Consider the following 13,220-nt stretch of genomic DNA (forward strand, 5'->3'; position numbering starts at 1 on the left):
ACCTCTACACATTGTTGGAAAATGGCCCTGAAATTTGGTGGGACCCTCAAAAAGTAGCAGTGTCCTCCTCTTTGTAGGAAAAGGAAGCAGTCAGTTTCTGAGAGGACAAGACAACTAGAGGTCCCCTCAGTCACTGACAAAAATAACAGAATCTAACTTCTGCAGAGTATCAGTCACTATCAGAGCATCATACAATGTCTCTTTAAAGAAAAGTAACCTACTGGGCATGGTAGCACATTCCCATAATTCCAACAACTTAGGATGCTGAGACAGGAGAATTGCAAGTTCAAGACCAGTCTCAGCAATTTAGTGAAGCCTCAATCAACTTAGTGAGACCCTATTTCAAAATTTAAAAAAAATTAAAAAGGGATGGGATGTAGCTCAGTGGTAAAGTATATCTAGGTTCAATCCCCTGTACCACCCCCCCAAAAAAAACAGAAAGAAAGAAAAGAGAAGAAAAACAACCTTACCACTCCCTAGGGTATGCCGGTAATGTAGCACTTTCTCCAAGTAAGAACAAGGAAACACAGATCTGAGTTTCTCCCACATATAGATTACAAATCTGGAACTATTCTGTTTGTAATTTTGTTTATTATTGAATCAACTTGAAATCATAGTACATGATCATGTGATGAAGAAATTCCACACAGTGAAGTAGATGCTTTAGAGCCAGCGCCTTAGAGATGCTTTAGAACTCATGTTGAACAGGTAATCTTGGCCTGTACCTGAGCCCAGATAATCAGAAGAGAGAGGAGTCAGAACTCTCAGCAGAACTTCCTTCCTCCCCTTACTATAAGAGAATACATTCCAGGACCTACAGTGTGACAACCCCCCCTTCTAACTAGAATCCAACCTGTTCTTTCCCTCCTTTCTCTGATTCAAATGCCTAAGAAACCTCAATTCTCCAAAACTGGACACCATTTCACCTATGGTCATTGCCAGATTACTCTACCATAGTTCACTTGTGACACTGGAGTATCTTGGAAGCACTCCCCTCATCATTCCCCTCTCCCCTGTGGGCGGGAACTAAGCTAGGTTTAAGTCATCTCTAGGCTCCACCAGTGTTTGACAAAGATTGGCTGAAGGGTGAGTGTGGGGGAGAGAAGATCCCATTCAAAAAAATGTAGATGGAGGATACTTGGTGATAAAAGAAAATACTGAGATACGGTGAGGAAAGAAAGGAATTCTGGCATTAAGGGCCCCAGGAAGATAATGGTTTGGAAAAAGTGGGGACTCGAGGGCATCCTGTGCTCTTCCATTAAAATGTTCCTGAGGAGAAGAATGAGAGGATGCAATATAAGTTAAACCTGCCCACAGGGAGCAGATGGAGACAGGCACTGGAGAGGCCAGAAGTCCAAATGCTTCCTCCATCCTGATGATGCTGATGTGGACACTTCCATAGGAGTAGCCATTTACAGGTAAGGAGTCGGGCTTGGCAGGGACAGGGAGTACCCTAGAACAACCTCATTACCTACTACTCAAGAAAGTCAGTTGACATACCAGTTCATGACACTGCTAGGTACCTGGGACATCTCCATCCTTGGTGCCTCCAAACTACTCAATGGATCCTTCATTCCCCTGGATGCTGGAGCAAAGTAGGAGAAGAAGCACAGGGTAAGGCCTTGAGCCCCAACCTGAGTTTAAGAGGTGGGCTCTCAGGCATAGAGGCTTGGAAAGGAGACTGACCTGTTTAGCCTCAAAGCCTGGGCTGATTTGCTTGGAGCCTGAAGTACCTGGGTCAATCTAAAATGCCAGGAAGAGAAACCAAGCAGTAAGGGCAACAGGCCTGTTGGCACCAGGAATTAGTACCATTCATCTATTGGTATTTGATTATTGTCTGTATTTGATGCCCACATTATTATTCCCACTTCCCCTGGGTTTCACTTCTATGCCCACAAGGAATTCAGTCTATAGAAGTAGGGCAGATTTTAAGTGGAGAACAGGGGTCAGGAATAGGGAAATACCCCATGCATGACAGACTCAGAGCCTCAAGCCCTGAGCCATCCACACCCATCCCAAGACTAAGCTCTGCCTGAAGAACACTTTCTTTCAGTGTCTCTCTGACTCTAATCTGAAGACCTATGGAGACTCAGCATTTTTCTCCTCCATATCAGTTCTATGCCCATCAACTTTTTTAAAAATATTTTTTTAGTTGTAGATGGGCACAATGTATTTATGTATGTATGTATGTATGTTTAGGTGGTGCTGAGGATTGAACCCAGTGCCTCACTCATGCTAAGCAAGCACTCTACCACTGAGCCACAATCCCAGCCCTATGCCCATCAACTTTTGCATTGTTTTTCAAATTTAGAAAACCACAGTCAGGGTCCAAAGGTGAGCTGGGGGAGGAAGGGAGCATGGGGATAGCAACCCTACCTCTGAAGGAGCCTGTTGACCAGCCATCCTAGAGCTAGAAGCAGAAGGGCACCAGTTGCTGTGAGCACCACCACAAACCAGGGTTCGGGCTGCCAGAAAGTCTCTGTATATCTTACAAGCAGGGGTGTCATCACTGAGGGCACCTGAAATGAGAACCATAGACTCATCACTGCCCTGCCAAAATGTTTTGATTATTGAGTTTTCAAACCTCTCCACACCCCAGATTTGCTCTTCTATATTGCCAGGTTCTTTGCACTAGCAGTTTCCTCCAGAATGCCTTTCTCCATCATTTCACTTGAAAAACCTGGGTCTCCTCATCCTTCAAGGTCCTTTTGCCCCATCCCCCAGGCCTGAGGAGCCCCCTCACTGTGGTTCTTTGGGTGCTCATGGCCACGGTGCTGGCCCTCCAGGGAACTAGATGCACAATGATGGTGACTGTGGTGCTGAGGTGGGGGATGGAGGGACCCGCATCAGCCGCACGGATCAGTAGTTCATAGGTACAAGGCTGTTCTTGCCAAGGAGGTCCCAACATAGAGTCATTGTGCACCAGGATGGCCTCTTGCAATCTGAACTGGTTCTTGCTATCTCCTGAAATCAGAGTGGCAGAAGGAGACCATTGCTGGCTGTGGCTTGCTCCTCACCCACAGGTTAGTGGCCTCTACAATCCATACCTCCTATGATGCTGTAGGAGAAGGCCAGGCGCTGTGGCTCCTGGGGTATCCAGCATGATACTTTGGTCACCTCCACACTATGGCCCAGAGTAGTATAGATGGTAAGTTCCTGAAATGGGGGCTCACACTCAGGGGGATGGTCATTCACATCCTGCAGAAAGGATACCAAGTTATAGGAGTGAGTTTGACCCACTTCCCAAACCCCAGAAGTCAGCATCTCAGCTTTGTCCTATCACAGCCAGAGCCTAGGCAACAGGTCCTAATGCTTTCTTTCCCCAGTGAGGCTTTACCCATTCCAACCAACCAATGGAGGAAACTAAGGCATGGTGTGGAAAAACAAAAGGCCAAAAGGCAACTCTTGCCTCCCCACGTCTTTCCAAGGCCTTGGGGTTCAATTACCTCAACCTCAATGGTAATGGTACAGGAACCTGAGCGGTGGTAGGTGGGGTCCCAGTCTTGGCCATGGTCAATCAGCAGAATAGTCAGTCTGTACAGCCTCTGCTGCTCATAATCCAGAGTCCCCAGGAGGTGAATCTCTCCTAGAGGGTATGGTCACAGCTTCAGCCTGCAAAGCCAACTCTGGCCCCACCTCTCCATCCTACCCCTGGTGTGGAAATACCACTGAGATGATCCACAGCAAAGATAGAGGATCCATCAGATGTGTAGTACTCAATGCTGTTGTGTGGGTAATCCATATCCGTGCCCACCACAGTGCCCAGCAGTGTGTGAGGCCCTGCATCTTCCTGAACCCGGAACGTGCGTGGGGCACAGGCTGGGGTGAACTCATTGACAGGTGTCACCATCACCAGTACTGGAACTTCAGCTGGGGGCCATTTGGCAGTCAAAGGGCTGGTCTGAGTGCTCAGCCCTGCCTTGGGGGTCTGAGAAAGGAGGCATAACCCTGCTCTGGGGCTTCAAGGAAGAAGAAAGTTGGAGAGAAGGTGGCAATAACCTCCCCTTCTGGAGGTCTAAGAGAGATACTATAGGAGTCTGAAATGAAAACAACCCTGCCCTGCTGGATTCTGAGGGAGGAAAGATGACTATTACTTGGGAGAGAGACAATAGACAAAATGGGATGGTAGACTGAATAGCCCTGTCCTGAAAGTCCAGGCCTAAGTATGGTCACTCACTGGTCATCTGGGGCTGACCACCATCAAGCACCAGAATAGAGGCTGCATGCTGGAAGCAGGTCCCAGGAGTATCACAGTCCAATGTAGCATTCACCTGATCAGAGGGGTCAAAGAGTGAGGCCCAGCCAGGACCTGGGAGAGCCATAAGCCACACTGGGCTACCTCAGGTCAGGGCATCTACCCTGGTCCTCTGTTTCGCAGAATGCAAAGCAGATTGGCTCAATAATCATGGAATCCCATCCCCATGGTCTCAGTGTCCATACACCCTTGGCCCACCCACCCCTTCCTGCTGCAAGCATCCTACAAGTGGGCCTGGGAGTGGGAGACCAGCACCTCAAGGACCCTGTCACGAAGGCAGAGACTGGCAAGACCAGGAGGGCTGTGGAACCACAGCTGGTAGTTGAGGGTGGCACCAACAGAGTCTGGGTCAGTGCAAGTGATTGTGTTCAGCACAGTGCCCACCGGTGTGGTCTCCGGGATTTGAGTCCTGAGAGTAGAGGACCACAGCAAAGCAGGAGTCTGACTCAGATGTGAGCCACAGATCTCAATCTTACCCCAACAGTTAGGCAAGGTTCCCGCATACTCACACCAGAAGAGCCGGGATGCAGAGTGGGGGCCAGTGGTTGACAGAGAGCACATTCACAGTGAGATCGAGCTCTGCACTGGCCCATGGCTGAAACCTTTCAAAGGCCTTCACCTGCAGCCTTGTGATCGCTGCACCTCGGGAGTGAGCCAATTCTAGGGGCATGGTGGTTTGGACTACCCCATCCACTGGGTATGATGACAAAGCAGAGAAGCAGAGCTCGGCCCTGTCCTCAGCTCAATGGTTCCCCCAAAACCGTCAACAGCCTCACCCTTGGAGGCAGAGGATACCACTCCCGCCTCCTACTTGAAGGTTAAGACCCCAACCGGACCTTGCCCCAGTCGCACCCTGGCTCTGGCCTTTTTTCTCAGGTGGGCGAGATCACATAGGGGCACCTTTAGACAGGTTGCAGAGACATCCAGGTACCCTCCACCCTGCCTTGCCCCTCACCGCTTCCGATGGAGTAGAGTGGACTGGGCACTGGAGAGAAGATTTCATAGCGCAAGTTGAAGCCCCTAGCCTGGACTTGAACCACCTTGCTCCCAGGGATTTTGTCTTCAGGAATGGTGACATTCTGGGCCTTCTGTCTAGATCAAAAGTGAAGCACTGGCTTCTGCTTGCTCCTTCTCATCTGGTGCCCTGAGGGTAGTGTCCTCCTCCTCTGGGGTTTCCCTCCTAACAGAGTTACAATGTTCCAGCAACCCTGCACCCTACTACTACCCCTGATTCCCTAGAGCTAGGTCCTGCTATGCGCCCCCTCATTCCCCTAGTATAGGGGAGCCTTACAGGAAGGAGACCTGGCTGGATGGTGCAGGCAAAATCTTTACCACCAGCATTCTTTGGCAGCTTTGGCCTTGTCCAAGTGACACTGAGATCTGCAGCTGGAAGATCTACGGGACATACAGGATAGGAGGGGAATCTCAATGTCTATGCTCAGTTCTCCCCTCAAGACCTCCACAAGGAACTCCAACTTTTACTCTTCCCCCATAACCAGTCATTTTTGATGACAAGTATTCCTTTGAGTCATATACCTTTGGGACATAAATTCTCCTGTTAGGTTGCAAACGACTCAAGAAAGTGATATCTGAGTCATTCACATGTGAATTATTAGATTAGAGTTGCTAAGGGCCAATTACTAAGAGGTGGAAATTTTAAAGAAGAAACTTTTCTAACCTCTTTACTGGCCGCTTAACCCAGAACTTTCTCTTAAAGTGTTATTGCCCTAAAAACTCTCCTTCATGTTGAGGGACTCTTTCTCTTTATGAACCAAGCCAAAGTGAAAGTATGGTCCACATAGGGCAGGAGATGCAGGTCTGGGAGGGAGAGGCAACAAATTTTCAGAAGGTGATGATATATATATATATATATATATATATCCATCCATCCCCAGGTCCCAAGTCATGCTTACCTTCTGAGCCTGGCCTTTGAGACCCTGAGGTGGTGCCCGAAGCCAACCCTGCTCATTGATGGAGAAAGGTCCAGGGAAGTATGGAGGGTCCTGGGCGCTGATAATATTCATCTAATAGAACAGAGATGCTAGCAGCCCCAACCAGCCTCTAGTGCCCCAAGCACTACTTTCAACAACCCAGGAGGCACCTGTCCACACCTGGTCTCCCATGCCCTGCCACTGACTCTTGCCCCAGCCTAGGCTCTCTGCCCTCTACTGGGAATCCTGATACTGACCCTCAATCCTTTCTGCTTTAAAACCAATTATTTTGGGCTAGCGATATAGTTCAGTTGGTAGAGTGTTTGTTTCAATCCCCAGCACTACATACACACAAAATCAAAACAAACAACAACAACAAAAAAAAACCAATTATCTTGTTTTTAAACTATGTTTCTTTTTGAAGGGTTACAAAATGTTATAAAATTGCAATGGAGGGCTGGGGTTGTGGCTCAGTGATAGCACGAAATAAAGGTTCATAAACAACTAAAAAAAATTGTAATGGAAAACTCAGAACACATATGAGAAATTGAAAGAAGAGCCCAGTTCCTTAGACTTCTCTATGGGAACAATTACAGTCACTGGGGAAAGGGTAACATTAGTGGCTCTCTTCAAGAATAGGCATCATGCACAGGCTCAACTGTGGATTGTAGTGTCCCTCTGCAGGCTGTAGCTGGTCAGGCAGTGGTGAGCTTGTATTCCCCATCCCACTCGCACACACATCATGTCATCCACTATCCTATGTGCTGGGCTTACCTGAGTTCCCTGGACTTCTAGGCCTGGGAGCAGCAGAGTGTACAACCGGGCCCCAGGTTTGACTGTCTCTGGCACCTGAATGGTTTCCCCACCTGACCAGGGGGAAGATCAGGCAGGCTCTCTTCAGGTCATGTCTGTCCACCCCTGCCTCCTGCCCCTGGCCTCACCTGAGCTAGCAAATCGACCAATACACTGGATATGGCCAGAGTCCCGCTGCACATCCACAAAGAGTGGTCCCTCCATCACAATGTTGCCACATGTATATCGCAGCCGCAGCTCATAGTGGTTTACTGCAAGGGCATCCAGCCGAGCTGAGCTGCTCAAAGTCACCTGTGGTGGACAGGCAGTAACATTTGGGGCCTAGTCTCTCTGTCTCTGTATACCACCTCTGGCTTTGGGGAATTTCAGGTCTGCCCTGTGCCCCCAGTTCCCAGTTTTACTCATGACTCTACCTTTCCCACATAGATCCCCTGCCACTTGGTCAGGCTGGGTGGGTTGAAGAAAGTGGTAGGTGGTTGCACATTGACCAATTCCAGGGTAGGCATGTGGGAGGAGCAGTTGAAGGAGAAAGACTGAAGGATGGTTCCAGGACCCTCGCGTTCAGACACATTTATGAACCAGGGCAGACTGTGGAGGTCTGTGAGGAGCAGATAATTCAGGCTGGAGGCCCCCCATGCTCAAGGAACCACACTTGTAAACAAAGTCCCACCCTTTTGCTGCAGGGTCTGACAACACCTTGATATCAAACAGCCAAGTTCTGTCCTTGTTCTCCACATCTGACATTTTATAGATGGGGAGAGATAACTGATTGAGGAAGCAGAGATAAGAAACACTGATCAGGAGTTCAGACCCTTACTCTAACCCTTACCCTGAATCTGAGGTCAGAACTCCAAAGGAAAACTGGGGTATCCCCATATACCAGCTTCTCACCAGAGACAACCAGAGCAAAAAGAAGCATCAGGAGCCTCAGCAGCACCATAGTGGCCTGAAGAGATGACAGAGGAGACTGTTTGTCAGGCCCACCCCGTTGCCAGGTCAGTTGCTCAAACACAGTCATGCAGGCGGGCCTTCGGGACTCCAACCCCACCCATCTCTGGTGACTGAGCTCTAGTTCCCTGGCAGGCCTCCAGAGGCCTGGAAAATACCATTTTCCACTGTTTCCCAGTGAATTCCCCCATTCATTATCATAACCCTAAGAGGATGTGATACAGGTGGTGAAACTGGCCATGCTGTTCTTGGAGACAGAGAAAGCACAGCATTCAGGAAAACTGAACCCAAATCTAGTTATCCCACAAACTCCCCCCACACATCATTAAAATGTCTTCAAAAATCTCACTTCAATCATCCACAGAATCTCTCAATAGTTGTCTATGTTCAACAAGCAAAAGAAATCCTTGATTGTAGATAGAAAAGTAGTAGTTACCTATGGGAATATCAACTGGAGGGTCCACAAGGTAGCTTCCTGGATTGGAATGGCTAAGGATGTACTATATTTTTTAAAATTTTTATTTATTTATTTATTTATTTTGGTACTAGGGATTGAACTCAGGGGCACTCAACCACTGAGCCACATCCCAGCCCTATTTTGAATTTTATTTAGAGACAGGACTCACTGAGTTGCTTAGCACCTTGCTTTTGCTGAGGCTGGCTTTGAACTCATGGTCCTCCTGCCTCAGCCTCCCGAATGGCTGGGATTATAGGCATGCACCACTGCACCTGGCATGCTATATTTTTTAAAAAAATAATTAACTAGGGCTGGGGATGTGGCTCAAGCGGCAGCGCGCTCGTCTGGCATGTGTGCAGCCCGGGTTCGATCCTCAGCACCACATACCAACAAAGATGTTGTGTCCACCAAATACTAAAAAGTAAATATTAAAAATTCTCTCTCTCTCTCACTGTCTCTCACTCTTTAAAAAAAAATAATTAACTAATTAATTAATTTTGGTACTAGGGATTGAGCCCAATGGCACTTTACTATTGAGCTGCATCCCCAGACCTTTTAAATTTTTATTTTGAGACAGGGTCTTCCTTTTTTTTTTAAATATTTTTTTAGGTGTAGATGGACACAAACACAATGCTTTTATTATTATTATTTTATGTGGTGCTGAAGATCGAACTCCGGGTCACGCCCGTAATAGGGGAGTGCTCTACCGCTGAGCCACAATCCCAACCCGAGACAGGGTCTTTCTAAGTTACTTAAGGCCTTACTAAATTGCTGAGGCTGGTCTCAAACTTGCAACCCTCCTTCCTCAGCCTCCTGAGTTGCTGGGATTACAGGCATGCAACACTGTGTCTGGTCAGGATATCCTATATATTGATCTTACTGTCAGTTGGATGAGTATCTACAGAACTCTATCTTTGAAATTTTCCCATTTACCATATTTACATTCTATGCTAGTTTTTGTTTATTTTTTTTATGTGGTGCTGAGGATGGAACCCAGTGTTTCACACATCCTAGGCAAGAGCTCTACCACTGAGCCACAATCCCGGTCCCAGCCCCTTTCTATGCTAGTTTTTAAAAACAGTTTTCTTCAAGCTGGGCGTGGTGGCACATGCCTATACTTGAATTTCTGGGCTTAAGTTATCTGATCCTCCTGCCTCAGCTTCCTGAGTAACTGGGACTATAGGCACATGCCACAGTACTCAGCTCTGTAGCCAGCAGTTTGTTCTCCATCCTCACATTCTCCAGAGTTTGATGTTTGCTCCCTTTGGATCCTAAATCTCCATATTCTTTCAGGTTTCTCCCACATCCCAACTATTCTTGCTCAGCTCCTTTGCTGGTTCTGTTTCATCTCCCCTATCCAGTGGGTTGTTCCAGAGCATAGTCTTCACTGTTTACCATCTCTGTCTACATTCATGTCCCAAGTCTCGTTCAGACCTACTGCGCCACTGGAGATTGGGCACAGTGGTGCACAACTGTAATTCCAGCTATTTGGTAGGTTGAGGCAGGAGGCAGGAGGACTGCTAATTCCAGGCCAGCTTGAACTTAACAAGATCTTGCCTCAAAGTGAAAAATGAAAAGGACTGTGGATGTAACTCAGTGGTATAGTACCCTGGGTTCAATCCCCAGTGCAAAAAAAAAAAAAAAAAAAAGAGGCTTAAGTTTAGCTTCAAAACATACCCTAAAGCGGTTCTCTTCTATCTACCTGCTGTGCACCAGCCCAAGACTTCACCTTTCTTGCCTTGATGAAGGCAGGAACCTTCACTCTTATTACAGAGTTGTTCTCTCAAAGCAGCTGATATTATCAAACAGGAACCAGTCCAGGTCATTCACTACAAAAGAACTTGTTCTCCCTCTATTACTGAGCTACATCCTCAGCTCTTTTTAAAATCTTATTTAAAATTTTATTTTGAGATACGATCTCACTAAGTTGCCCAGGCTGGCCTCCAACTTGCCACCCTCTTGCCTCAGCATCCCAAGTAGTCAGGACTGGAGAGGAATGCCACCCCTACCAGCTAGAAGGCCTGTCTTCTTGACCTCCTCACAATGACTAAGGTTGCACCCTGATGTCACTGCTCTGAGAGACCTCTTCTTCAAACTACTCCATTGCCCCATATTTTCCTGTCTGCTGAAAGGTACAGTCGGTTTCCTGTTACACTATACCCTTGAACCTAGCCTCTGATTATGGAGTAATCTCAGCCGACAGGTTCTGATCATTCTCGCTAAAGAAGATCGTCGCTGTCTCCCTCAGTCTTTACACGGTGACAGTCACAGGGCTTGCGGATGGTCCGAAGTCGCTTCTGAACTTGAAGCTAGGCGCGCGCTCCCCACTAGAGGGCGATCAAACCTAGCACAACACAAAGCGGGAACGCAGTGGGGTGGGATTTCTGAAGCCTGGTTCTTTACGCTGCTATGAAGTCCTGCAATCCCTGAGTACTCAGAGGGGCCGAACCTCGCTCCTGTCATTTCCAGGGATTGTCGAGGCCAGCCTAAGGAACAGGTCATACCCCTAATGGGCCACAACATTGTCGAGTACAAGGATCTGGCCCTCTGCTCACATGCGGTCGCCCCACGAGGCCCTGGTGGGAGGGACTGCTATTTCACGAGGGAACATATGGGGAAGGGGAGACCACCCTGGGGAAAGGACCTATACTTCGTTACGCAACGAACACAGGGTTAGCTAAACCTTCCAAGGCATCAGGGGTCGCGGAATGGGCACCATCCAGTTTCCAATTACAGCCTCTCCCCTCCCCGCAGAGCTAGTGCAGAAACCGGACGCCCAATTCACTCATCCCGCCAGGCTTCGGGGGAGGGGCCGTTTCAACTTCGCCCCGCCCCCATTGGCTGCGGCGCCGGGGGCGGGGCGTGGCTGCCAGATGTTGGGGCGGCGGCGGCGGCGGCGGCGGGAGTTCAGCAGTGTGAGGATTCTCTTAGCAAGGCGCAGGGAGAGGGCGTCGCTGGCTGGCCACCCGAGCCTTCTCCGCGTCGCTCCTGCCAGGAGTCGAGGAGGAATTGGCAGGGCTGGCGGGAGCTCCGGCACCGACATGCACAGCGCTCGACTTGACAGCTTCCTGAGCCAGCTCCGCTGGGAACTGGTGAGGCTTGGGAGTGGGCGTGGTCGTGAGGACCTATGTGGGGTGCCCTGCTGCCGCCCTGCCAGGAAAACAAACGGATGCGGGGTTGTTCGGGTGCCCATCCAGGCAGGATGGGGGCGGGGCGGGGCCGTGCGGTGTAGCTGGCCCAGATGGTCCACCTTGAGTTTCTGGACAGTTGAGAGCTGTTCTGGGCATCAGGTAACAGCCGCCCCGCTGGCTATGCCGCTGGGCAGCGTGGGAGGAGGATAGTGAGGAGGACTTCTTTTGAGGTGAGGCAGAGGCGCCAAGGATCTAAAGAGGTTCCAGCGTTGCTGTGGACGCCCCCTACCTCTGACCTGTACCTTGTTCCTCCACCCCTCACTTAGAAAGCACCAAGTCTTTCTTTGAAAGACGCTTTGGGGATATGCATCATCCAAAAGGCACGGGATGCCTCCCCTCCAGACCCTGGGCAGAACTTACTTCCCGATGCAGGCCCACAACCCTGCCGGCCCGCCCCAGTGGCGGGTGCCGACTTGCCCAGCTCTGCGTGCTGCAGCCTGCCAGACTGCCACCAGGTCTGCAATGGAAGCCACACGAGCTTCGTGTTTCTGTGCCCCCATGCCAGCCCTGTGCTCACTTTCTGCCTTGTTGCCCAGGCCAGCACACCTATCAAGCCCTCTTGGATGCTCTATTTTCATGGCTGGCCTGGCCAGGCAGGCAGGGGTGACAAATGATACCCCTATGACTTGTACCCTTTCTTCCCCTTCAGTTGTGCGGTCGGGATACAGGCTCATCCCCTATGCCTGGCCCCTTGCAGCCACCCCCTAAAACTGATCCTGCTGTGCAGTCTGGCCATCAACTTAGGGCTTCAGATGCCTTGGAAGAGGATTCTGTCTGCTGTGTGGAAGAGGAAGAGGAGGAGGAAGCCTTGGTGGCAGAAGATAGGGATGCAGCCTTGAGGGGCCCAAGGGAGCATGCCCTAGACTGGGACTCTGGCTTCTCAGAAGTGTCAGGCAGCACATGGCGAGAGGAAGAGCTTTCTGTACTCCCGCGCCCTGCACTCCCAGCACGGCTCCCTCATACCCAGCGCCTCTCAGTCAGTGATCTCCCCCTGCTTAACAGGGCATCTGTAGCCAGCATACCACCTGCCCACCACCGTCCACGGCCCAAGTCTACTCCAGACGCCTGCCTGGAGCACTGGCAGGGATTGGAAGCAGAGGACTGGACAGCAGCCCTGCTGAACAGGGGACGTAGTCGCCAGCCCCTGGTGCTGGGGGACAACTGTTTTGCTGACTTAGTTCACAACTGGATGGAGCTGCCTGAGGCAGCAAGTGAGGGGGGTGATGGAGGCATACCCCGTGCCCGAGCTCGACCCCCCCAATTTCTGCTTGGTCTCTCTGAGCAGTTGCGGCGCAGGCTGTCCAGGGCTCGTAGGGCAGCTATGGCAGGAAAGCGGCTGTCATGCCCACCTCGCGCAGAATCTGAACTGCCTGCGGACCTATCACGCTTTGCAGCCCTCATGAGCTGCCGCAGTCGCCAGCCCATCATTTACAATGATGTCAGTTATCTCTGACCCTGCCTTCTAGCCTGGGACAATAAAGGCCTTTTTCTAGACTGTTGGTTCCATACCCCTGAGGCTTGAGGAGGTGGTCCCAGCCTTGTGAGGCACATCGGGGGAGGCAAATCTAAAGCCTTTTCCTCACTCTTCCAGAGTGTTGTCTTGCCCGTGTCACTTGCCCATGTGA

The 13,220-nt window shown here is 50.0% G+C and overlaps 2 protein-coding genes across 2 annotated transcripts; one reads left to right on the forward strand and one right to left on the reverse strand.

Annotated features, from left to right (window-relative positions):
• Positions 1 to 571: 571 nt before the first annotated feature.
• Positions 572 to 11,309, reverse strand: Cdhr4 (cadherin related family member 4). Its single transcript, XM_078043200.1, is given in 18 exon segments — positions 572 to 1,557; positions 1,559 to 1,585; positions 1,687 to 1,743; positions 2,377 to 2,519; positions 2,744 to 2,964; positions 3,048 to 3,198; positions 3,447 to 3,586; positions 3,667 to 3,870; positions 4,178 to 4,271; positions 4,511 to 4,664; positions 4,765 to 4,948; positions 5,211 to 5,347; positions 5,547 to 5,650; positions 6,169 to 6,279; positions 6,961 to 7,052; positions 7,128 to 7,290; positions 7,413 to 7,597; positions 7,891 to 11,309. Coding segments are annotated over 18 exon segments (2,364 nt in total). The 5' UTR covers positions 8,018 to 11,309; the 3' UTR covers positions 572 to 1,487.
• Inka1 (inka box actin regulator 1) lies at positions 11,237 to 13,090 on the forward strand. Its single transcript, XM_005326934.5, has 2 exons — positions 11,237 to 11,496; positions 12,245 to 13,090. The coding sequence occupies exons 1-2, from the start codon at positions 11,278 to 11,280 to the stop codon at positions 13,046 to 13,048; spliced, it is 1,023 nt and encodes a 340-aa protein (XP_005326991.3). The 5' UTR covers positions 11,237 to 11,277; the 3' UTR covers positions 13,049 to 13,090.
• The last annotated feature ends 130 nt before the right edge of the window (positions 13,091 to 13,220 follow it).

Source organism: Ictidomys tridecemlineatus, chromosome 3, assembly GCF_052094955.1.
Source record: "Ictidomys tridecemlineatus isolate mIctTri1 chromosome 3, mIctTri1.hap1, whole genome shotgun sequence".
Lineage (NCBI taxonomy): Eukaryota > Metazoa > Chordata > Mammalia > Rodentia > Sciuridae > Ictidomys > Ictidomys tridecemlineatus.